At 38.6% G+C, this 27,080-nt stretch overlaps 1 protein-coding gene across 3 annotated transcripts in view; it reads right to left on the bottom strand.

The window, feature by feature from the left end:
• LOC127569801 (kelch-like protein 3) overlaps positions 1–27,080 on the bottom strand; it is a 95,805-nt gene that overhangs the window by 25,267 nt on the left and 43,458 nt on the right. For 2 of the 3 annotated variants that reach the window (XM_052014706.1, XM_052014707.1), the window contains exons 6-8: positions 17,198–17,307; positions 6,164–6,280; positions 3,396–3,545 (exon numbers count right to left, since the gene is read on the bottom strand). In XM_052014706.1, the coding sequence (XP_051870666.1) occupies positions 3,396–3,545; positions 6,164–6,280; positions 17,198–17,307 (377 nt within the window). The remainder of the gene's footprint in view (positions 1–3,395; positions 3,546–6,163; positions 6,281–17,197; positions 17,308–27,080) is intronic. The other variant, XM_052014708.1, reaches the window with a different exon arrangement.

The following is a 27,080-nucleotide window of genomic DNA, read 5'->3' on the forward strand; positions in this document are numbered from 1 at the left end:
TGGGACTAGTTTAGATGGGCATCTTGGTCGGCATGGATGAGTTAGGCCAAAGAGCCTGTTTCTGTGCTGTACTGCTCTATGACTCTATAAAAATTGCACTGGATAACACAGAATTCAGCTGTTTCTATTTTTTGAAAAATAATCAGGAATAAAAATCACTGCAACATCTAAAAATACTGAATCAATTCACCCAGTTTGACTGTAGAACATCCACAATTTTAACCCTTCTTTTTTAAAAAAAAAGTACAAAAAAGGACCATACGTGAGACCAATATAGCAGTTCAAATATTCAGAATAACATTTTAATCAATAACATTAAAATCCATTGTATTTTAATAACATGAAAGTATAATAGAAAGCAAGAGTAGGCCACCCCACCACACCTCACAAGCCTGTCCCATTTGCAACTATTTACCTAAAAGAATTACAAACTACACGCAGAAAATTAGCATACAAGGGCTGGTGAGATCGTTGAAATGTAATTACAGTTTAGCACATCATTAAAAACACATCCTCAAAATGTAATGCATGATAGATTTACACAGCGAAAAGGGTTTGAAAATATCTCACTGGAATTTCTTTAGCATTGAAAAAGTAATGCTGTCTGCAACAGCTATTCAAACTGGTGCAGCCTCGACATGGTACCTGACCCTGACCACTGTGAATATTACACACATAGTAGCCTTCAGTCAATAAATCCTGCTGATGAATGCCAAAGGCTGATGCCATATTCACTATCATTCACTTCCCCAATTATCACCTTCTGGCTAGTGTGGAGCTTGTGGAATGGGATCACCAGAAAACCTACAGGCAATATTGGGTGCCCAAACAATGCTTCACATCATTACTATCTGACTGAATGTTCTTCCTCTGCGCTTGTGTGCCTGTGGCTACTCCACCACCACCTACATCTCTGTCTTCTCCCTTTCCTCCTCATGAAGAGCTTCAGTAAAGGCAGAGCTCTTTTAAATCAGAATGTTATGTATCATGCAGCCATCATTGACAATATATAACTCTCTGGATATATATCACCCCTGGAGCAATGCAGATATCAAAACACCTCAAGGATATAGATAACACTCTTCACTGGGCTCTCCCTTGTCCTGTCGCTTTCATTATGACAACACTCTGCTTCTGCAGTCACTGCACGAACAGGAAGACATAAGGAGGGTGGCTCTTTGTTCCCCAAGAGCCAGGTCTTAGTGTAGCATCACAGTAGATATCATGGTAGAGATGGCAAACTGGTAAGAAGTAATGAGTCTTGTGATCTTCTCACATATATGGCACTGACCAGGAGAAATCTTTTCCCATGGTAGCATGATATTTGTGTGTTAAGGAAGTGAATAGCAATTCATGTGGTGATTGGTGTTCCCACAGAGCCTGAAGTGTCAGAAGTGCAGTCTAGCACTCCCTGAACTTACAGGAAGCACACAAACATTACAAATCTGTGTGCTCACTTGGCTTAATGGTATATGCCAAATATGATAAAAGTCCCTTTTCCTTGAGCATCAATAATATCCCTATTGCCATACTGAGAAGAAAATTGGTAAATAAGGCATAGATCAGAGAGTGCCATCCAGAGGGATCCGGAGGCTGGGGAGGTTCAGGGTGGCAGTAACGATGATCTGTTTAGGCAGAGCAGTTGAGGCATGAGCGTGCAGATATAACCCTGCGCTCAATTTCATTGTCTGAAATGATTGGTAAATGCAATCCTCCTATAATATTGAAATTAAATTGCATTCTGCACACCCATAGTGCACAAAGTGATAGAATTCTAGCTTCATAACTTCTGGTCAGATTATGATTTCTGAAATCAAGCCAGAAAAGGCTACAAGATGACACAACAAAAATGTAGCATTTTAGAATTACTGACAGAAACTTAGGGGAGACCCATTCATAACTGTGCCTGGATGTACTCTAAAATTTGCTGTCAGTTTCATGGTGCAATGGTTACATTCTCCCAAATGCAAGATCTGGGCCATTCCATTTATTTCGTACTCCTTTCATTTTTCGTCTAATTTCGTACCTTTTCATCTGCAAGTGTCAACTATTACTGGGGCATCACTTTAACAGTCATATGCAGAATAAAACACAACACTGGAGTTGCTAACCATCTTTGTATTATGCAGATGGTGGGTGTTTCAGCCATCTGTTCATGCAGGGCTTCATTCTAAATGTATTATACATCTTTCCTGTGCATATACAGAATGAATTATAAGTTATCTCATCTGAGTTCAGTTCATGAGTGTCCTGTATGAATGCAGGCTAGAAAAAGTGCCGAGTATGTCTAGGTACCATAACATACTTCCTTTCCTTGGTGAATTGTGGCGATATTCCAAAATACTACCAAAAATCTTGAAATTCAGTATCAGGAATTTATCTAATTCAGTCAAATCGAAGTTGTGTCCTTGAAAAGCAGTTTTTAGTTTTTATTCCCTGTACTGTAGGCCTTTTTTGGGGACTGGGTCAAGCTTTCCATGTTTTGTAGGTTAACATGTATGCAAGACCGCCAACATCACTGTCAGTGCTTTACTGTACACACCACTGTCACTGCCATATGATGCAGAAGTACCTACAGAGAAACATTTCCATCATGCCTTCTTAGCATTCAGTCTGCCAACTGAGAACAGGTATGACAGCTTCAGGTTTATCTCAGCAGGAATCCTGAGCACCATAACCCCTACCTCCACAAAATGTGAAAAAACAGCAACACAGACAATCAACACTTGCTGGCTCATCCTCCCCCACCATTCCCCAACATCACCCCTTCACCCCAAATGACCTGGGCAAACACTACTTTTCCATTGTAAGGTTCCCACAACACCATTGTAGGAGTTCCATAAACACTTGAGGATAGCAGTTCAAGAAGGCCTACCATCACCCTCTTATTGCACCAAGGTATAATCAGAAGACTTGTTAGCATCACTCACAAAACAAATGTAAACAGTACATCAGTACTGTAATAACCGGCAGTGTCTCCAGCATCTTTAGCTGACAGCAGTTTTTCCCACCACCCTCGTGTACAGTAAAGCACTGTTTATCTCTTTCTGCTTGAACTGGAAAGGTAACTTTTGCATTCACACATTCCTGCGTGGAGTCTTGCCTGATGGGTGTGCACATCAAGAAACTATAAATATGCAACCCAAAATTTCACGGTTAGTGCTCCCAATGGCTGTGGCTCCGTGTCAAAGATGTGCCAGCAGAAAATATTCCGTAGCTACTTCTGACCATTCTTAGTTCAGCATCGGGTGTTAGTTTTAGAATATGTTAGCAGCCTGATCAGTCTGCACTCATACCTGTAGAGGGCACATTAGCAAAACTACTGGTCAGAAAATAAAAAAAAATGGAGACATTTGTTTTTATTTCTAACTTAAAAATGCCCTAGGCTTTCCTACCTTGGGTAGGCAGATTGGGGTCCTTGGTCTTGTGCGTACAGTCTTTATTGCTGCTCGTTGATCAAGAGGAAGCAAATGGTATTTCATGGCTTCTATTAGGAAATCTTTGCAAGTATTATTATTCTTTATCAAAGCCTCTTCTTCTACTGTCTGCACACAGCAGGGATACAGACATGTGAGTCACATCAACAATATACATCAATAAATATGATTTAACATTTAAATACTGCAAATGCTGCTTTGTAAGGATACCATGCCTCTTTTAAAATAAATTATAACCATCCAGATATAGAAATAAAAATACCTATAGCACAACTTCTCCATTTCTAAACGGCTCTCTAAAACTCAATGCAAAAGCAAAACACATTTTTGTGCAAACATCACATTATCTTCCAAATGTGTTTGGGGGGGGGGGGGGGGTGGAAATCACATTAAATATGCTAAAACATGCAAAGAAAAGTTTGAGATACTTTCAACTTGGTTCCAAAACAAAGATGGATGAAACTGATTCTCACAACTGACTGCAGTATTTACAATACAATACAGCAGTAAACTAGTTAGCCCCTCTAGCCTGTTCCGCCATTAAGTTCACAGTGATCTATGACCAAACTCCAAATATCTACCTTTTCTGCTCAACTCATACTTTTTAGTCATCAAAAATTTTTCAATCTCAAATTTAAAATTAACAAGTAACCCAAGATAAATTACCATCTGTAGAGTGTTACAAATCTCTACCTGCGTAGGCATCTGCTAAATTCACTCCTGAATTCTAACTAACTTTTTGACTGTTCCCCCCCACCCCTCCAAAATTTCCCAATCAAATTCTTTTCACATACCTTATTGATTTTACTTAGTACCTTGAAAATTAATCAAATCACCCTTTAACCATCTATGTGGCAGAACTACAACCACAATTTCTGCAATCTCAACTCAAAATCTAGAATCCAGCTTTCATTCTAATAAATCAACCATGCACTCCTTCCAAGAATAATACATCTTTCCTAGTGCTCTACTAACCTTTTTTAATTATCTTCAGTACCGCTCAATGATAACGTGCATGATCTACGTAGATGGATCCCCCCCTCCCCCACATCTCTTATGCAACTTCACTGTTTCCAGCTTTTTAACCACCTAAAGTACCCTGTTCTATCCTTTACAGACCCAAAGCAGACTCATATTTACCGACAGTGGCTCCCATTAGCCAGTTTTGCGCATTCACAATCTAGTAACAGTGCTCTATAATTTAATATGTCCTTTTACATTGGTTACAATGCCACTGATCCTTCCATGATCAAATGTTCTCTCTCATCATTATAGTATGTAGTTGTGGCTCCAAGACAGAATCTCATGGGACAGTACTGTTATATCCTGCCAATCTGTGTTTCTGCCAGCATCCTTATCTCAGTTCAATTGGTCATTCAATTTCCTAGCCAGTTCAAAAAAAATTGTGGTCAATTCCTTGAGCCTCACTTTTAGTCAAAGGGCTTGGAAATCCAAAGAACAGTATCTTTAGAAATTTAGAAATCCAGAATGTTACTCAGGTCTGGCATTCCCTTTTTAAAAACTTACAGTCTCTCTGATTAACTGAACTTTTTGAAGATGTTCAGACACACTGTTCTTATATATTCTATTTATTTCCCAACAGAATTGGGACTATCTGATCTATAATTCACTAGTTTACTGCTTTCAACTATGTGAAAAGCAGAGCAACATGTACAGTTATCCAATTTAAAAGATTCCCAGAGAGAACTTTGAAAAACATTATAGTTTGGGCACATGCAACTTTCTCACCTCCTTAAAATGCCAAGTTACAGAGATTTGTCAGTGTTTAGTACCATTTTTTGCCTTTCATAATTATGGCAAAGCCCCATCTCTGATTCTATATTTGTTTTCACACTATCTTCCTATTCTGCAAATATTAATGCAAATAAACTATTCAGCATGTCCTCCCATTTGCTTATTTTCATTTATAATGGGAGGCCCACATTCTTCCTGATCACCCACCTTCTTCTCCACCCCCCCCAACAAGATAGTCAAGATATTCCAAAACAAAATCTTGATATTGACAAGTCATGCAACTTTGTTTTAGTAGTGCATTTTCGCTGATCTTGCATCTATCTTGTCATCTTTGCCATACCTTGCATCCCATCCTATCTGCAGGATTTGCGCAAATTTTTGACTTTTTAATATGCTATTGGATATAAAAGGATATTTCATGAACTTCCACTCTCAAAGCGACTATCAATTAAAAGATTAGCTTTAGACAATATTTTAACAATGCTAAAATTACTACACACAAGATCATTCATATTCTTCCAGTTGGAAAGAATTCTTACTCAAGAAAATTAAGCTCTATCCTTATGGAGAGTAAACTCCATTAGCACCTTCTGCTATAAATATTACTTATTCAAAACAAAAATATCATCTCTTCAATATTCTTGAATTCATGATAATTACTTTAAGTATTGGCATACAAGTTGATACTATATTACATAAATTGTTTTTTTGAGTTATTTTGAAAGGATTTTTTTTTGAAAGATTAGAGTTTTTATCTTATATGTATTATACCCAAATAAAGCTCTGTTCTTTTCCAAAATTAATAGTTTTTTGATTATATTTCCATACCCTTTAAATGATGACAACCATTCTGCATGATTATTCTTATTTAAAGCTGGAAATGAAACACTTTAGTGACTACACTGTAAATAGTCTTGATAGACTCAGTCTGAACACACACTTTTACCCCAGAAAGAAGCACTATTGCTAACCTGTACAAGATAGTCCCGTGGAAGCAGAGGAAGTCGTACATTTTCCATTAATTTTGCCATGTGCTCCAGGCGAGCTTCTTTGTCATACTTTATCCAAGAGATCACTGCTTCAAATACCTGCCAGAAGGGAAAAAGGGCACAAGTAAATCTGAAGGAAATGAAACATGCATACATTTTGGTAATCAAAACCATAGTCATGTTAAAATCTCTAATCTGACTCAAACCAGATGTCTACAGCCTTGGTCCAAGCCTCACCATACAGGCCAAACACTTAAAAAGAAATTATCCTTGGCCTAAAATGCCCAGGGTTATGCTCACCAGTGAAGTCTTGTTGGCTCAACAAATGGGATCCAGGGAAATAGTACATTCATCCTCTCTCCTTACCACTTCGCCAGAGGGCAGAAACATTTGCATTAGTTGAAATGAAGGGTCATAGAATCATGCAGCAAGGAAACAGGCCGTTCGGCCTGCAGAAACGTATACCTCAATTCCAATCTTGTTCCCCAGAAGTACGCCTACTTCTGACTGATACTCAAGCATATCAAACAAGAGCCGTTTGTAACTCCACAAACCATGGACTGGCAATGTGTAAACTACTAACTTTTAGGGTCTCAACCTGGTCAACCTTTAGATCAACGTCTATAAGACATGAGGCATCAATAGCATTTATAAGAAGTTATGTTTAGTTTTGTGAGCCTCTTTTTCTAGAATCATTCTAGTTTGTTTTCTCTGTCCAATCCATGCATATACCTTCTGATGTCAGATAAATAATTGTCTCACCCTGGTGCTTTTAAACTAGAATCAATGATCATGTGCAAACCCTTTACAGCTTCTATCTTTCATACATTTATGTACAGTTGATGGTGGGTAGATCTATTAGCTTGTACTTATCCACATTAAAGTACATCTTAAACCCATCTGTATAATTTGCTCCAGGCCCCTCTAAAAGTCATTCCTTAACTTTGGGGTTTCATAAAACGAATGTACTAAAGTAGATCCCCAAGGAGAACATCAATGCTTAGCATTGTCTTAGACTGATAATTTCCCTGTGCTTCCCATTACCAAATCAAACAGAACTTTGGTTTAAAAAAAGTCATCAAACTAAGCATAAATTAATATCTGCACGCGCTAAACTGGATGGAGAGAAAAATGAAAACTTAAAAAATGATTATATTGGAGAACTGTCAGATAAAGACTATTTCTACATGTTAAATTTGCTACAGTCCACTACACAGGTGATAAAACAATCATTTTCAAAATAGTTTTATAAACTTTTATGAAGACTGAAAATCTACTGATTGCTATGTTATTTAGATTTATACAATTGCTCTATCAAATGTTGAAACAATATAATTAAAAATCTCTGGAAGCATTCTTGAAGATCCCATCCAACACTCAGAATCACTTTTATTGCGAGAATTAGAAATGCAATGAAGATATTCCTCTCTATTTCTTTTAATTATCTTTTAAGACTTTAACTCAGACAGTTAATATTCTGGTACGTTATTTTATTAGTGGATCATATTATACATGCTGCTTGCTTTCAAAACTTGTGCTAATGAGGCATTTGCACTGGGAATATTTCCTTGCCCTTGAACTTGGCACAATGTATGTGAAACAGTCCCCACAGCTACATTTAACTATGCAACCTGAATGATATTATGCTCTGGAAACCAAAACAAATCACACAGGTCACTTTCCCTTAGTTAATAATAAAACTTTACAAGTGGTAACAGCAGCTTAAACACTGCCTGTGACCTTCCGGTGGTCTTATGTTTTTTTTAAGCCAAGCAAAGATTAATTTGGTTTCTGTAGAAACACTAAGCAGCACAGATAGCATCACCTTAAATGGTACAATACACTTCCTAACCATTTTTTTAAAGAATATCCACCTCAATTCATGCAAATCATCTGTGGGGTAAAGATCGTTATCATCAAATTTTCTTTTAAAAGGAAAACAGGAATTGAATTTGGAAAGGATTCTTGAAATGACCACTTTAATCTAAAATAGTCTGAATACTAACTTTAAAGAATTTTCTATTTGAAAATTCATTAAATAAATTAATCTGGGCTGCTGTCAAGCAACTTCAAGCAGCTAAATAGAAGACAGTACTCTCACAAGGCCAAAGTCATCAGCCAACTGTAAGTCAGAGAACATTTTGTAGGACCTAGAACAGTGGATGAATTTGTTTTAATGGGCTGTGATGATGAAAGAATGTCACAGAAAATTGGATCATAAAATGTCAGTAAGGGAGCTGTTTGAAAGTTAAATTTTTGACAATTAATCACAATATCAAATTGCTGGGATAAAATGTTATCATTTCGATGAGATTTCAATGCACAGCTAAATAGGGTTTCAAAATCTTTTGCCTCCAAACCACGCAATTAAAGTCTCCATTCTACTGGCTGCCTGTCACCAAATAAAACACAATCTCAATTCTTTTCTTTCAACTTGTACTCAGTCAACACTTCTCAAACACTGCTACAACCCACAGATAGGTCAAAAACACACTTTCATTTTAGGTTAACTAAATTAATAGGATAAGAGAAAGGTAAACAATTTCCTGAGAGAAATCGACCTGTTAAATAAAGTCTCATCATCAGAAAGCAATCCCATTCTCCCCTCCTTACTTCTCCGTAGCCCTGCAACTTATTCTCTCTGACATGTCCATCAATTCCCCATTTTTTTTGCCTCTTACCTATACAAAGTAAAACTATACCAAGGTGTAATTTACAGTAGTCAATTAACCTAGCAACATGTCTTTGGGATACAGGAAGAAACCAGAGCACCCAGAGAAAAGCAACAGTCATGAAAAGAAACATAACCAATTTGCAAACTCCACACAGATGGCAGCCAAGGTCAGGATCAAACCCAGGTTCCTTGAGCTGTGAGGCAGCAGCAGTAACTGCTGTTCCACTGTTCTAGTAATTAACTGCAAAGTAAGTGTCACTGGCTACACAAAACTGTTTTTAATCCCATAGTGTAAGATCATATCAGATGGTCAAGCATGAAAATCAGTGGAGATATGATAGCCATATATGCAGAGGTTTCTGAACATAGTACAGGCGCTTACAGCCATTCAGGTTACAGAAATTCACCCTCATGCAGTTCACAAATCACTACTCAAATTCTGAGACACAAAATAAAATTCACTCTTGTGCAATTTATGTAGGGATGGGGGGAGGAATTAAATAAATAAACAAACACAAAATATGAAAGAAACAAATTTTGTCTTTGCACAGATCATATGTTATATTTTAAGCGTGCAAGGTTCATTTTGCTATTTAGCAGTTTTATTCCCTCCCAAGAGTTCCCCATATCTGAAACAGGGTCAGCAAATTATAAACTTAAATGACCATTGTTATTTGTTATGAGTTATATTAAACTTTTACGTAGATTCGATAGGCATTTAGAAGTACAGTATATGCATCTATTCAAACGGAAGGTTGGAAGGTGATAAGCATCTGCAGTCGCTTGTCTCCAAAAGTAACTGCTGCCACTTAAGAAAATGCCTTGTCAGTTTCTAAAGCAGACCTCTTAAGTGTTCCCCCCCCCACCGTGAACTAGTAGCTGCAGTACTCATCATTACAGTTGAGAGAAAAACATCCCCGAGCAACGCGTCTCCACTTATGACATGGGATTCAATGGGAAGTAAGGTTTTGCGTTAAGGAAAATCGCAATGCAGATGGTTTTCTAGGAATGCAACCCCCCTCCATAATATGAGGATCACCTGCATTATGAGAATTTATAGGATCAAGTGCTACTAATGAACATCACTTACCAAAAACACTGGCTTTCTTGAAAATCAATATAAAACTGATATCTTAGATGCTCCATGGTGGTGACTTTAATCTTGGTAAATGATGAATATATTTCATTATTTATAACTTGCATCCTCTACAGAAGATTGAAAAAGATATGAACAATTCTTCCCTCACCACCCCCGCCCTCCACAACTAGAAAATGATGTCTACAACTAGAGTCAGAGAACATAGAAACAGATCCCTCGGCCCAACTCGTCCATGTTGATTGTGTTGACCAGTGAGCTAGTCCCACCTGCCTGCGTTTGGCCCATAGCCCTCTAAACCTCTCCTACCCATGTACTTATCTAGATGGCTCTTAAATGTTGCTAATATGCCTACCTCAACCACTATTTCTGGCAGCTAATTCCAAATACACACCACCCTTTGCGTGAAGCTGCTGCCCGATTACACAGCTCAGCTTGTAACACTTCAGTGCAGGGCTGAGGGAGCCAAACACTGATAGAGGCATCTTTGAGAAAGTCAATAAACTGAAGCCATGTCTGCTTTATTCAGATGGACATAAAAGATCTTGTGTATTGAAGAACGGCTGGGGAATTATTCCCAAGATCAATTCTTGTCTCTTCGTTGGCATCATTAATATTGATCATTAGTCATTACCACATGACTGTTTATGGATATTCACTATAAACTGGGTAGAGTTAACAAGTGATCAGACTTCAAAAGATATTTAATTAGCTGTAATTTTTTTTTGGAAAGTAGTAAACCAGTGCCAAACAAATGCAAGTCTTTCTTTGAATCTGAGATTTCACCAACTTAAAATTGCTTGAAAGAATGCATTATCACATAATTGTTTGTTATTCTTGCTGACTCACAGTGATTTAATTTCCAGCATATAGCACTAATGTAAATGAATTCATCTCAGTTATAGAATGTCAGTTGTTATGAACAGTTGAGCCTTAGGACTTGGTAATTTTTAATAATTATTTGGTCCATACAATGGCGTTGATAAGGCATTAAACTACAAGTGATACAAAAGAATTGCAGGCTTGGTGACTGGCAGCCAGCAGAATTGTTATGTTAATGGAGGGTCTGGAGGGAAGAATCTTTCAAACTGGATTTAGCTGCTCATTGAAATTCCATTAGCAAAACCTGCTTTTGCCGAAAGAATCTAGCAGTATCATTATACACCTCAAAGATTGGTTTATTGAGAATCTAGATCAAACCAGCTAGATGCAGTTTAGACAATCCCATTACTACAAAACACACAGCTACAAAGGCTACAGATCTACAGGATTCAAGCTGTTGAGGTAAAGGCCAAAAAAGTATGTTCGATGAGGAGTTATGAAATATATCTATTCAAAGGTAACAATTAGGAGAGTATAGTAAGTTTTTCTTATATTACTACACTTTGTCTGCAACTTTTTAAACTAAATCTCTTAATCTTTCCTAAATCCCAAGTCCCCATTCTTCCCAATTGTACTTTGGATTCTTACATACTGATCACTATTATGGGTGGATAATATTACCATATTCCCACTTCAGCATCCATCTTTATTATTAGCAAGTGGTTATATAAGATATGAAAATGTAAGCTTTCATAAATACTTCACAGAAACACACGTTTGACCCAGTTCCGGGAGACTGAGCTACAAAAATTGGCCAAATTTCCTCATGTGTTCTTCTGTAATGCTGTGATACCTTTGCATCCACGAGTAGACAGCAATACAGTTTAACAGAGCATCCAAATGGTGCTTTCGCTGACAGTACATTGAATAATCAGATTATTCACATAGTCTCTGAGGTAACAGAAGGCCTAGTAAGTTCAGAGCTACTACAAAGCCAAGGCAGATCTCACTGCATCAGCACCGCAATTTCTATCTTCCCAGAAGATGTCGCTTCGATCAGATAATTTTGTTTCATTGCCATGTCAAACTAATCCCTCCTTCCTGTCACCACACTATTTTTCAATTAACCTCGCTCAGGTATCTGTCATCCAAATTCCTACCACCATCCATTCAATACTCTTCAATCTTCCTGCTTTTCTGTTGACATCTTAAGCTTATCACCCTTTCAGAGAAGCCTGTATTTTTCCTTTGTTGCCTCTCTTGGCATCTTAAGGTTTACCACAGCTTCCTTATGAACAGCAATCCCAACTTCACCTTAATAGTCTTTCAATGACCAAGCAGAAACACTGGAGGTAGTCTTGTCAATCATCTTCCCATCTAATCCACCTCTCTAACGTTGACCCCCTGTTAACTCTGCCAGCAGATAATATCATTGTCTGCCGACACAGTTACCCTCCGTTATCTCTTAGATTGTAAATAAAGCCCTTGCTCATTGGAATAATTGCATTACGACTCTGACAGAAACCCCACTGAGGATTTCTTCCCATAAAATAAAAATCTTCCACCTGCCCATACCTTTCGATATTTGCCCCATTCAGACCACCATGGTGTTGATGTAGCTCTTGGTCTGATCCTTGCTCTACCTACACTCTTTCTTCCTTTAAACTCACATCATTCCATTCCACTCATTTATTTAAAGTCTCTACCACCCAAGTACCATATTTTCTCACCTAAGAAATCTTCACTGTATGGCCTTGCTCAGAATCTACATACCTTTTCAATTTCCATCTCAAATTATGTTCTGAGTTTACATCCTTTCTATAACCTCTCCCTCCATATAAGACACACTATACACATATTCATAACAACTCCTCCTTGACATTCCTATTCTCATCACATCAATCACAGACAAAACCATCTCCAATCATTTCTTTATTTTCCTCTGCACCCACATCCCCTTCCTCCAGCCAATACTAATCTATGCTGTGCCTAACCTTCAAAAAAATCACTACCAATTCATTTATATCTCAACTTTCAAAATTCCAGATGTCTAGACTTTGGTTCTCAATCCTCATAATATTTTTGCAGCCACTGACCTACTGAGCCACTCAACATAATTAATGCCCTGAGCCGCATAAAAAACATGATTTTCTCACTCTCACCCTCGACGATCCCCTTGTTGGCTGTTTTTTCTCTCCCTCATCCACGAAAGAGACATAAATATGATGGAGAACTACTTTAGCCATTCATCAACAATTTGAGCATAAAAATCTGTATCAAGTCCTGCTTTCAACTGCCAGAATGTTCAGCGTTCTGAAAGCATCTTGCAATGCAAAGATCACCCTGGCTTTTCTCTATTGCAAAATGTCTTCTTAAATCTACCCTGATTCCTCCATTGACATGAATGGAGGAGTTTATGGACAACTTTATCATCGAGATCAAGACAATCTAAACACTAGCTTTTCTTCCTTTCTTTAGCCCAATGAGCCACTGGTCCAAACTTCCTTTAAGGTTTTGCCCTACCTTAGACCACAACTTACATTTTTTTTATTATTGGTTTCCCTTTCACCCCCCACTATGGCTTTTCAACCTTGCCTTCGACATCAGATCCACTCCCTGCTCTCTCAATCCTATCCTCAATGAGCAAATGATCATCCAATCTCTTCGGTTGTTAATGGTTCCCTCTCCCCAGGCACTGCCCCTTCTCTCTTCAAGATGATGTCAGGGCCCAGGTCCAAAAAAAGAAAACCTTGATCTGTTATGGGCTACTGCCCACCAAAAATCATGCCCATCTTTCCTTCCCATGGCATTACAACCCACACAGAAATCGATGTGCTGGTGAATCCTGTACAAGATGTAACAGCATATATCCCAGTGCAGATGCTGGGGAATGTTAGCAATGAAGTGCAATGGCAGAGAACAGCCAGGAAACAATCAAAGCTCAGCCAGAATGCAAGAGATTTCCATGCTTGCTTGGGAGTTCCAAACCTCACCAGCTGTTGTGCTGAGAAATGCTGGTATTTCAGAAAAATTCAGGCTATTGAGCCAGTTTCCACCTAACTAATCTTCATCAGCAATTTTCTCTCAACTCCTCTATGCACCTCACAATTATCATTCTGGATGAGCAGAAATTTACTTTAACTTAACATTAGGAAAGCACACTATACACTGTTTCCTAACCATCAACTTGCATCTGCTCATCTACCTTCTTGGCCATTACTGTTAGCAACAGTTTTGTTATAGCTGATCCAAAGATGAGCTTCTCATCAAATATTTCAATTACAATTAAGAAAGTATATTTCACCACCTGTGACCAAATCTTTCCCTGCCTCAAATGCTGAAAGCTTTCATCCTTGCCTTTGTTACCTCTAGATTAAACTACTTAAGCTTTACTGGATAAGCTTCCACATTCTACCCTTGATAAACTTGTCATCCAAAACTCTGGTGTCACATCCTAACATGCACCAACTTCCCATTATGAAACAGTTCAATTTTAAAATCTGTACCCTTGTTTTCAAATCCTTTCCTCTCCATCTCTGTAGGTCTACTAACTTTAAGGATATCTGCACTGTTCCAAATCTGACCACTTGATTATTCCCAATCTTAAACACTCAGCCTTAGGCAGCCTTCCCCTCAGCTGTTGAGATGCTAAGCTCAGTAATTCTCTCCATTTTAATGCTACTTTCCTGCTTTAAAACATTCTGTTAAACCATCTATCCTGACATTGCTTATGTGGTTTGTTGTCATTTTTTTTGTTTGTAGTACTATGAAGCACTTAGGCCATTTTATTACATTGAAGGTGCCATGCAAATACAAGTTGTAGTTGTAATTGGTCACAAAACCAAAAGAGCTTCACTCACATTGAATTTGAAACTCTTGCAGATTCCATATATAGTGCCACTGAATCCTCTCAAATCTCCCATTTTAAGTTGCAGGTGCAGTGTAATAAAGAATGCCACAAATTACAAGACCATAAGACATAGGAGCAGAATTAGGCCATTCGGCCCATCAAGTCTGCTCCGCCATTCGATCATGGCTGATTTATTTTTCCACCTCAATACCAGTCTCCTGCCTTCTCCCCGTAACCTTTGATGCCCTTACTAATCAAGAACCTATCAACCTCTGCTTTATATATACCCAAAATATAACCAAACAAAATTAAATTGTTTTATAGTTTGAAACTAGGCATCCATACACACAAATTATTCTTTTAATAAACTGACATTCTCTTAATCAACTAACAAATTAAAGTCACAAATATTCTTTTGGTATATACTATTTATCATAACCCCTGTTTCATGATCCCTGATTGGTTGGAGCTTTGAAGAATGGGGGATCTAATTACAAAATTCTGACAGGGCTAGGCAGACTGGATGTGGTGAGGACGCTCCTGCTGGTTGGGGTGTCTAGGAGGAGATGTAACAGTCTCAGGTTAAAGGGCAAGAAACGTGGAACCAAAAGGAGAAGTTTTTGCACTGAGGGTGCCAAATGTAAGGAATTTGCTGCCAGATCAAGTCACTGTCACTGAATGCTTTTAAGACAGAGATAGATAAATTTCTAAACACAAAAGGCATTCAAAAGAAAGCAGAAAAATGGCACTGAGATAAATGAGGGGTGGCATGGTGGTGTAGCTAACAGCTGCTGTACACAGCTCCAATGACTGGGTTCAATCTTGCCCTCTGATCCTGTCCGTGTGAAGTCTGCCAATTCTCCCTGTAGCGCATGCATTTCCTCTGGATATTCTGGTTTCCTGCAGGTTGGTTGGTTCATTGGCCACTGCAAGTTGTCCCTAACACTTAGGTCATTGATTGAATTGGGGGAAAGTTGATCAGAATGTGGGGAGAATAAAATGGGATTAGTATAAATGGGTGCTTGATGGTCAGTGCAACCTCAGTGGGCTGAAGGACCCTTTTCCCCACTGTACAACTCTATGATCAGCTGTAATTGTAATTAATGACAGAGCAGGTTCAAAGGGCCTAGTCTTGCTCCTATTTTCTATGTGCAACTGTTGACACCTATTTACCAACATTCAAAAATGTCAATTCACCTAACATCCATTTGGTATTTTCATTTTAATGGATCACTGGCTAGGTGCAGTGCATGGGTTAACTCTATCCTGACTTCTGTGGCTGCCCATTATAACAGAGAAGTAAGGAACAAGCCCAAGGACACATGTTAGCATATCTGACCTCTCACTCCATCCATAGACCCAGCACTGGAATGCTCAGCTTTATGCCCTGGAGAGACTGGAATACGAAATGCAATCTCATTCACTTGATTGGGGTCGCTGACCTTGGTAGAAAAGCTTATTGCAACCAAGGTTTGTTTCTACTTTGTTTTACTTAATCCAAATCTTTTCAATACATTTCTTGCACTTCAGCATTTAAGAAAATTTTCATTTTAATTATTTAAATCCATCTGAACAGTTTATAAATGTATCTAATTATCAGAAATATTTAAAAATTAATTGAAGGCTTTTGATAGCTATCTAAAGATCATCAGTGTGGTCTGAAATTAGAGTTTACAATCCACCAGCTGAGGTCAAATCACTGCTCATGGACCAATCTGCCTCACAGCATATGTGCAAAGCAGTGAGGCCTCCAGACAATTGGGCCTGTGAGACCACATAAAATTATGATTAAGAGATAAGTTCAGAAGGGTTAGTATGGGCAATGGACCAGAACTTAATAATTAGGTATATACTAATATAGACACAATGCTGGTATCCAAAGGTGAAGTTATGATCTTAGAAGTTATGGCAACCAACTGCAGACCAGCTGACAGGGGTTTGTATTTTTCCATCCTACCCAAAGGAAGATGTACACTTCATGTTTCGATGTTGGACTGAGATCAACATATATTTTAACATGTGAAAAGGAATTACACTGGCTACGAGTAAAAAGCATCTCAGAATAGCCACAGCTTGAAGAACTCTGCACTTTCCTTGACAATTATGAAAGTAAATACAGTCTAAGTTTGAAAAACAAAAATTGAAAATTTTCAATCACGCACATGGTTAGATATTGGCAACCTTGCAAATTTTCAAGATTGTCTCTATGGTAGCTGAAAGGCAGAATAGCCCAGTTATAGAAAAAGACGAAAAAGGATTTGATTATGATGCAGATCTGCAAAGTCAAAAATGAGCAGGCAATCTTGAGCTCATATCTTCACCATTTGGAGGAGTGGAAAAGGAGAGCAAGGTGCTGGCATGTCTCCTGAAAACCAGTTTTGAATATAATGTTTCAGTGGAGGAAAGTTTTATGAGCTAGCGTGATTTTCACATAGGTACCAAGTAAAATCAGTTTTGGCAGGAAAATAAACCCAGCAGACTCATGTATCAGAGAAGCAGTGTAGTCATGGATATGGGGGCAAATGCAATTGACTGCGTTTATGTAAACTTTTATTCCAAAAATGATAAACATACCTTTTCTTCTGAGGCAACTGTGAGTTTGTCACTTGATATCAAACTGCACACTTGATCCAAACTCAGAGTAAGAAATTCTTCACCCAACATAACATCAGGAAAATGTTGTTCTGTTCAGGAAAAAGAACACAAGTAAGAGGCAAACAATAAGTTGGCTTGCAAGGATAACCAGTTGTGTTAATTCTCTTCAGAACTACAAAATACTTCAGTAACTGAAGAATTATACAGTCATACAGCACAGATACAGGCTCTTCAGCCCACCAAGTCCACACTGACCACTGAGTACTACCTGTACTAATCCCATTTACCAGTAGTAGATCGATATCCTACTATGCCTTGGCGATTAAGTGTTCATCCAGATGCTTCATAAGTGTTGTGAGAGTACCTGCTTCCACTACCTCCTGTAACAACCCTCTGGGTAAAAAATATTCTCCTTCAGTTCACCTCTAAAACCCCTTACTCCTCACCTTAAGCCTATTCCCTCTGGTCTTGGACACCTGTGTCATGGGGAAAAGTTTCTTACTAGCTACCCTATCTGCCTCCCAATCACTGCATCAGATTCGCCCCTCAGCCTTCCAAGGTAAATAACCCCCATCCCATCCAATCTTTCCTAATATCTGAAATATTCCATCCCAGGATACATTTTGCTGAGTCTCCTCTGCACCCTCTCCAGTACAATCACATCCTTCCTATGGTGTGGCAACCTAAACGGCACACAATTTTCCAGCTGTGGCCTAACCAAAACTGTACCAAGATCTCCCTACTCTCATACCCTATGCCCCAGCTAATAAAAGCAAGCATCCCAGATGCAGTCTTCACTGCCCCACCTACCTGTGCTACCAGCTTCAGGAATCCTGTGACTTGTACACCAAGGTCCCTTTGCTCCTCAATATATTCTTGGGCTCGATGATTCATTGTACCTGCCCAACCCTTATTAATCCACCCAACTGCCCTGCCACTCTCCCCTCCCCCAAAATGCATCCCCTCACTATTAACAAGATTAAATTCCACAAGCCATTGTCCTGACCAATTTAACAGCTGATCAACATCATTCTGTAGCCTTGGACTACCCCCTCCTCATTATCAACACCACCACCAATTTTTATGTCATTTGCAAACATTGATTGTGCCTCTTAAGCTGTTAATGTATATAACTAACAGCAAGGATCCCACAAGCTTCCAATTGCCAAAGCAAGTCTCCAGCGTCATCCTCTTTCTCCCATTACCAAGCCAATTTTGGACTCAACTTGCCTTAGTTCCTATGGGCTCTAACCAGTTTGCTGTCTATGGATAATATACAGCATCACTTCAAGACCAACTCACATTTATCAGCAAAACCACTGCTACATTAGTAGAATATATATGACAATGTTACGAGAATCCAAGCAAATGTTTTCCAAAGTTCATACTATATGAAGTAGAAATGAAAAAGTGAGGACAAATACTGAAAAGGGATTGATAAAAATTCAGGACCGTAGTATTCTAGTAATGTACTCGAAAGGATGTATCGCAACATATAAAAAGACTTTGAAAAACATTGTTCACCTATAAATCAGTCTGCATAAGACACACAGGAGAAACCAAATCAGTCACTGTAGAACCAACATGATGAAATGACAAAGGATGACTGCTCAAACAGGGTCATTCCAGGAACTGTGCCAGATTGTGATCCGAGATCACAAAGTAAATTCCTTTACCAGAATGAACTAGGTATTCATGTCAACCACCGTGATTGGTTTTTAACCTCCACCTGAACAGATCATTCTAACCACATTTACACACCCACTCATTCTCCTTCAACTCCTTTTCCTTCACCCATCTTTCCAATCTGATGCTGAATGTTGGTAGTTTTTCCACCCAAGTCATTAATCTTCAAAATGAAGCACGAGTAAAATAGAGAGATACTAGGAATCTTAAAAAAAAGCAGAGAATGCCAGAAATACCTAACAAGTCAGGCAGCATCTGTAGAGAAAAAAAGTTAAAGCTTCAGGCTGATGGCCTTTTATCCTCAAATTGAACTCCATAACCTCTCAACTTTGTGTAAATGTTTATTGTGCTCTCTATTCTAATTTTAACATTTATTTTTTATTGCAAACCCCTGAGCTGTTAGAAATAGTCTGTCCCCATTTCCTCAGCCAGTTCCTTTATAATTTTATTCAGCTTTCATTTGTTTGTTGTTTTGAAAGACACAATTTTTCCAGGCTTTACAATGAAAGGTAGTGAAAATCTAGAACTCTTTCCCAATATATTCATTGACACTGAATTTCATCCATATCATCTTTCAGATCATTCCCTCCTATCAGAATCCTTTGCAACTTCTTCTATAATTAACTCCTTGTAGACGTTAATAATGGTATAAATTTAGGCAAATCTCTTGTCAGGCAAATAGTCATAGTCATAGACGGACACAGCATGGAAACAGGCTCTTCAGCCCACATAGTCCACATCAATCATCAACTGCCCACTCACATTAATCCATTTTTTATTCTCCACATAGTCTTATCAATTTGCCCAGATTCGAATACACACCTAGGGGCAATTTACAGCAGCCAATTAACCCAACAACCAGTGCTTCTTTGGGATGTGGGAGGAAATGGGAGCACCTGAAGGAAACCCACATGGTCACAGGGAGAACGTGCAAACTGCACACAGACATCACCCAAGGTCAGGATTGAACCCAGGTCTCTAGCACTGTGCGGTAGTAACTCTACTCACTGTGCCACTATGCCACCCCACTGTCCCCATAACTTCCCTAAATCATGACAATCCCTACTCCCAGGGCAGCACAGTGGCACAGCTAGAAGTGCTGATGGCTCACAGTTCCAAAAACCTAAATTTAATCCTGACCTCCAGTGGTGCTTATGTGCCATTTACACATACTTTCTCTTACTCTGCGGTTTCCTCTGGGTGTATCAGTTTCCTCCTGCATTCCAAAGAAATGCAGGTTGGTAGATTAACTGAACAATGTAAATTGCCCCTGGTGCATAGGTGGGTGGTTGTAGTTTGGGGGAGGGAAGGGAGTTGATGGGAAATTGGGATGAAAAAAATAGGATTACAAATACATGCTTGATGGTCAGCATAGACTTGATGTGCCTGTTACTGTGCTATATGTCTCTATGACCCATCCTCCCAAAAATACTACTCAAACCCTCTTACCTCATTATCTACCAACCCCTCTCCAGTTCCCTTGCCTTTATGTACATTCTCATCTTCATTAACATCTCACCCACAACAACTTCTTCCAAATCAGCTCTGGTTCCTGAACAGTACTGGAACAGCCCTAAACCAACTGACAAGTGATATTCCTTGGTAACAGTTTATTTTCCCTTCTCATTATCTGTAAACTTCCACACAGATCATTTACAGCACCATCTTTCAATATCTCACCATTCATTGTGTCACAAGTTTTCCCTTATTTGGTTCTATTTTATTCGATTATGGTCACAACGTTTCCAGCAATAGGACATAGAGCAAATCAGCACAGGAACAGGCCCTTCGGCTCACGATGTCTGTGCCAACCAAACTTTTAACTCCATCTCCAATAGTCATTGCTAAAAACTACCATAGATCAATTCTTCAAACTTATTTTCCTCATCCATATATCTCTGGCAACATCATCTAATTAAGATGTCAAGCTCTTGATTTACGTTGACATCCAGCTCTAAACACATCATCGATCTTTTCAACATCTCTCTACTGACATCTGGTCTTGGATAATTTCAAACCAACTGAATGCCTGGAAAATTTGATGTTTGCGTTTAACCCCATCACAAACTCCAAGCCTGTTCCTGGTCATCATTTTAGATAAGACATCTTTATTAGTCACATGTACATCGAAACACACAGTGAAATAGATCTTTTTACATAGAGTGTTCTGGGAGCAGCCTGCAAGTGTTACCACACTTCTGGCGCCAACATAGCATGCCCACAACTTCCTAACCCGTACGTCTTTGGAATGTGAGAGGAAACTGCAGCACCCACACAGACACAGGGAGAACGTACACAGGGAAACCCACACAGACACAGAGAACGTACAAACTCCTTACAGACAGTGGCCAGAATCGAACCCAGGTCGCTGGCGCTGTAATAGCATTATGCTAACCGCTACACTATTGTGTCTGCCCACATTTTAGACAGGCAACCTTAGCACCTTGTTCAATCCCAAGCCTGAGATACCAATATTCTCTCCATCACCTCTGGTACACCAATTTCCACATAACCTCAGTCCAGTTGCTGATGAAATACTATTTTTATTAACTTGAGCTGATCCCACATTACAACAGAGGCTATACTCCAAAATTACTGCATTGTTCTCACCTGTGATGATCCACTGATTCGAAGATGATCTCCACCTCGGTTCACCAATAGATCCTACAACACAAATCCACCTGCACAAATTGCAGAATTTTTCCATGTAGAGGTTCTTTTTCCCTCCTTTCTAGACTCTTCCTTTTTGAATTTTGTGGGCATGCTATTTCTCTTTCTATCAGGCTCCTGCTTGGAAGTTTTGTCATCACAATGAACAGCTTGTGACAACAGTGACTGCTGTCACAAAGTATTCATTAGCTGTTAAAAAACTAGGATGTGCTTGGTTGATGTACTGTTTTGATTAAGAGGTATTTTTTTTTCCACTGCATTGCTCCTATAGCTGATCTTCGAACTAACATTTGTCATAAATTTAAAATCATCCAAAATCCTATTAGCATCCAATCAATCCTTCCAACTCCTGCTTAAACATCATATACAGTCGTGTTGACTAACATTGGTTCCCAGTTCCTCAATTCACATAGAACACTACAGCGCAGGAACAGGCCCTTTGGCCCCACAATGTCTGTGCCAATCATGATGCCCAATTAAACTAAATACCTTCCGCTTGCACATGATCCATATCCTTCCATTCCCTGCACATTCATGTGTCTAACACCCTCTTAAATGCCACTATCATATCTGCATCCACTACTATCCCTGGCAGCCTGTTCCAGGCGCCTACCACTCTGTGTAAAAAAAACTGCCCTGCACATCTCCACTAAATATTCCCCCCTCTCATTTAAAATGCACGTTTTCTAGTATTTGACATTTCTATCCTGGGGAACTAATTCTGGCCGTCTACCCTATCTATGCCTTTCATAATTTTTTTTTAAATGATATATAAACCTCCATCAGGTCTCCCCTCAGCCTCCAACGCTCCAGAGAATACCACCCAAGTTTGTCCAACCTCTCCTTGCAGCTCATACACTCTAATCCAGGCACCATCCTGGTAAACCTATTCTGCACCCTTTCCAAAGCCTCCATATTCTTCCTGTAAAGGGGCAACCAGAATTGCATGCAATACTTCTAGTGTGGCCTAACCAAAGTTTTATATAGACGCAACGCAACTTGCTGACTCTTATACTCAGTGGCCCGACCAATGAAGGCAAGCATGCCACATGCATTCTTTACCACCCTATCCTACCTGCATGGACACTTTCAGGGAGCTATGGACTTGGGCCCCAAGAGCCCTCTGTACATCAATGCTGTTAAGGGTGCTGCTATTAAGTGTATACTTTCGCCTTACATTTGATCTCCTAAAGTGCAACACCTCACATTTGCCCAGATTAAACTCCATGTGCCATTTCTCCGCCCATATCTGTAACTGATTTATAAGCTGCTGTATCCTTTGACAACCTTCTTCACTGTCCACAACTCCACCAAACTATGCGTCATCTGCAAACTTACTAAGTCACCCACTTACATTTTTATTTAAAGTTCATCCACTTTTATGGAATAAAATTGCATACCATCTCCCAAACAAAAGCCCTCATCCTTAAAACTTAACTTAACTTTTTTAACCAAAACTTTAAAAACCTTTTGAATGCCATCCTTGAATCAATACCTGCATACCTTCAACCTATGTAATATAACCTGTTTTTTCCCCACATTAAAGGCACTTTATAATTTCAAGTTATGTTTTATTTTAGCTCCACAGATCATCTTACCAGCTGCCAGAAAACTAAACAACAGCAATCAAATACTACAATCAAAGTCATTCATTGATGTTTGATGACAAAATGCAGAATATCAGTATTAAAGATGATCTTAAAATATTCAAATTATTCCACTAACCATGAGTGCAAGGCCCTCACTTGAATAAAATTTTTAATTTTTAGAATGTATGTATTCATTGTTAAATGTTTTATTTGCAATACCTTCATCTTTAAACAAAGAACACTGCTCATTCTATAAAATTAAAATGGAAATGAAGCATAGGTGTACTTGTTTCCATACAAGAAAAAATGAAAAATAATTCAAAATGAAAAAGTCAGTTGTCAGAAAGGTTAATAATAGTACACCTATAATCTAAATGTAGAGAAATACAATGAATTAAAAAAAATACAGCTTGCCTGTGCAGTTTATAAACTTCATTTTATTTTTGACAGCTGCCTATCAAACTGACAAACTGAATTATTTTCTTCTCTGCACTGACAGCATCAAGACTTGCATGACAGGTCTTAAAAAGAAACTGTCTTTAGTCTCTAGCAGCCCCAGGAGCAGCACTTTCATTCTCTAATATATTTCATTTTGCATATCATCAATCAAATTGAGATTGCTAATTTACAGTAAAACTCCATTAATCCAACAAGCTCAGGACTTAGTGCTGTACTGGCAGATTTTCAATATTACTTTATTAATACTCCATTAGGTGTTTGTGCCCAATAGCAAATTTCTTTGCTAATGTTATGTACTGGGGTTTGCTTAAAGGCTTGTATTATGTTCACAGTTTAGTTTTCATCTAATTTTTATTGCCCAATCAACTAATTATACAACATGAGTGCAAACACTCAGATTTACAGTGAACAGGGTGTGAGAGAACCAGGGGCTGGCATTTGGATGGGGAGTGTGGGAACTGGGGATGCAGCAAGTGGATGACCAATGTGGTAAACATCACCTGGTGAGACAGACGTGAACCATCAGGATTTCTGAATGACCGGATGACAGATTATTGGAGCTTTATTGCAGTAACAACAACATACTTTTGTATTCCAAATCCTTTCCACCCAAAAGTAAGTTTAGGCTGCCCAAAGTCATTTCAATTAAAATATTTATAACCAACATCAAAAAGAATCTTTGGAGAATTAGTATAGACAAATCTCAAATGTAACTGGTTAAAGGACCTTGGGTTTCTTGACAAGAAATATAAATCTGAGTGCTTGCACTCAGTTTGTACAATCAGCCAATTGAGTGATCAGTTGAGCAATTAGTGAAGGACAGCTTCTATCCTGTTGTTATAAGACTATTGAATGGACCTCTGGTATGATAAGATGGATTTTTGATCTCACAGTCTACCTCATCACGGTCTTGCACCTTATTGTCTGCCTGCACTAACACTTTCTCTATAATTGTAACACTTTATTCTGCATTCTGCTATTGCTTTTCCCTTGTACTACCTTGATGTACTGATGTATTGAAATGATCTGTATGAATGGCATGCAAAACAAAGTTTTTTTTTAAACTGTACCTCGCTACATATGACAATAAACCAAATTACCAATAAAAATTAGATGAAACTTAAACTGTGAACCTAATACAACCCTTTAAGCAGACCGCACCACATAAACATTAGCAAAGAAATGTGCAGTTGGGCACTAACACCTAATGGATGTGAGAGCATAAGCTGCCAGTTGTACTCACCTCTGGGCATGCACTTCCACCAACTTCAATTGAATTGATTCTGCAAATACAACTGGTAGGACTTGATGCTCTCACATATATTTTGTGCTGGAAACCAAAAATACATTTCCCCCCCCCCCCCACCCCAAAATTTTAATAAACCTCTACTCCGGCAAGTCAATCTTTACTTGATGTCTCATCTTGAGATGGGAGATGCATAAACCATCTCCAACAATGGAATTTGAATTACTAATATCACAACTCCAATTTAAGATTTTCTTAAGACTCTACACCTCACCACAAGCAGCATCGATAAACTAAACAATTTTTTTTAAAAAGAGGTATCTTAACCAAATTCCTTTAGTTGAAATTAAACTGCAAGACTTGACTAAGAAATAATTGGCAACACAACGTGCACTTAGTGGAGTTGCTGCCTCACAACTCCAGCAATCCAGATTCAATCCCAAAGTCCATTGCATCTGTGTGCAGTTATATAGTCAGGTGCCTACAGCAAAAAATGCACAACTCAAGATGAACCAAAAACTGACCCAAAAGGTTAAACTAAATTCTTATCCCAAGGTGCTGTGGTGAACAGTGTTAGAGCTAAATCTTTCAGACTGTAAGCTGGAGAGAAAATCCTGATTTATTTAAATAACAAGCTTTTAGTCTGAACCCATGCATAAGTATTAGTGGAAACATACAAGAAGAAATTTTAGACTGCTGATTTAAAAAAAACTTTACTCCATCAAATTATCTTCGCTGTGCCAAATGGTTGGATATCAAGCATTTCTATATTGAACAAACAGGACACAAGGGGGTACAATCACGGGGAAAGTTACTTTAATCAAAGTGTTGGGACATCTTGCAAGAAATCAGAGGCAGAGTAACCTGTGTGATTAGCATGGTGAATCACCTCGAGAAAAAAAGTCACTGGAGTTACAGAATAAGTAATGCCAGAGTTAAGAAGGTAGCTTTCAAGACAACTGCAAACAGAATTGACCACCTGTGGGGAGACGGAGGTCAGCAGCTGCATTTAAGGATTAAAGCACATAACAGGTACAGCATACAAAAGTCCTTTTATAGAGTGCAATAGCGTGCAACATTATATATCGTATCTTCAGTAATTCCATGCAATGTTGTAAGTATTATCACTTGCAGTGCTTGTATCTATATTATTTTATTTAAAGCATTTTGTTGGGTTTTAATAAACCATTTAAAAGAGCTCTGAATTGTGGTGGTCTCGGAGCCTTCAATGTTCCCCACGCGAACGAGTTCAGAATGAATGCGGAACTTAAAGCAGTAAGGGAAACTACCTGCAGTTTGGACATTCTCATGCAAGTTTGTAGGTTAATTTGCCATTGTAAATATTCCCCCTAGTACCTAGGTGAGTGGTGGAATCTGGGGGTAGTAGAGGAGGATGTGGGAGGAAAAAAAAATGGGATAACTAAAGGATTTATGTAAAAGGGTACCTTGTGATTGGTGCAGACTTGCTTGGTTGAAGGGCCCATTTCCATGCTGTGTAATTCTATGACTTTGTCAGGAGAAGGCAATCTTCAGAATAGAACTTTCTTTGGCTTTGCTTATGAGGGAAATAATTCAAAATACTTAAAATAGCCATGATACACCAATCACTTTTCCATGTTTCTCTTTTGGAAGAAAACCTTTTAGTTGTGCTTAAGCTTTGTGGACTGAGCTAATTTTAGCTTGCAATAATATTGGAAATGCAATGGACAGTAAAACCCAAAGGCACAGCAATAAGCTGGATTATGTGAAGGAAAATTTACCTTGAAGGGCACTTTAGAAGTTATACAGTTCAAATGAGTAATATACACAAACCATGAATGTTTGTAGTAGCCTTCGCTTTTCAATAAAACAATGCAACGAAGGAAAATTTATTAAAGAAGAAAACACTTCAAAAGAGATATATTATTTACAATTAATTTTTATTCCAGTTTTATTTCTAAAACTGACCAAGACATTCCACCTAAGCAAAACTAGGTTACCTCTTCTACTCTAAAGATGCTATAAATACCAACTCTGACAAATAAACAGGCTCTTACACATATAAAGTTGATAGCAACTCTGGCCACCGTCATCAGGACTGCCCATGATGGGGATGGAGAATGCCTGCACTATGCCTTCTGAAGCTGACTGCAATGCAATGTTGCCAGGAGCCATAGAACTGATAGTAAATTACCCTACATAAACCACAGTACTGTTGTTCAGCAGAAACCAT

The sequence above is a fragment of the Pristis pectinata genome, chromosome 4 (assembly GCF_009764475.1).
Source record: "Pristis pectinata isolate sPriPec2 chromosome 4, sPriPec2.1.pri, whole genome shotgun sequence".
NCBI lineage: Eukaryota > Metazoa > Chordata > Chondrichthyes > Rhinopristiformes > Pristidae > Pristis > Pristis pectinata.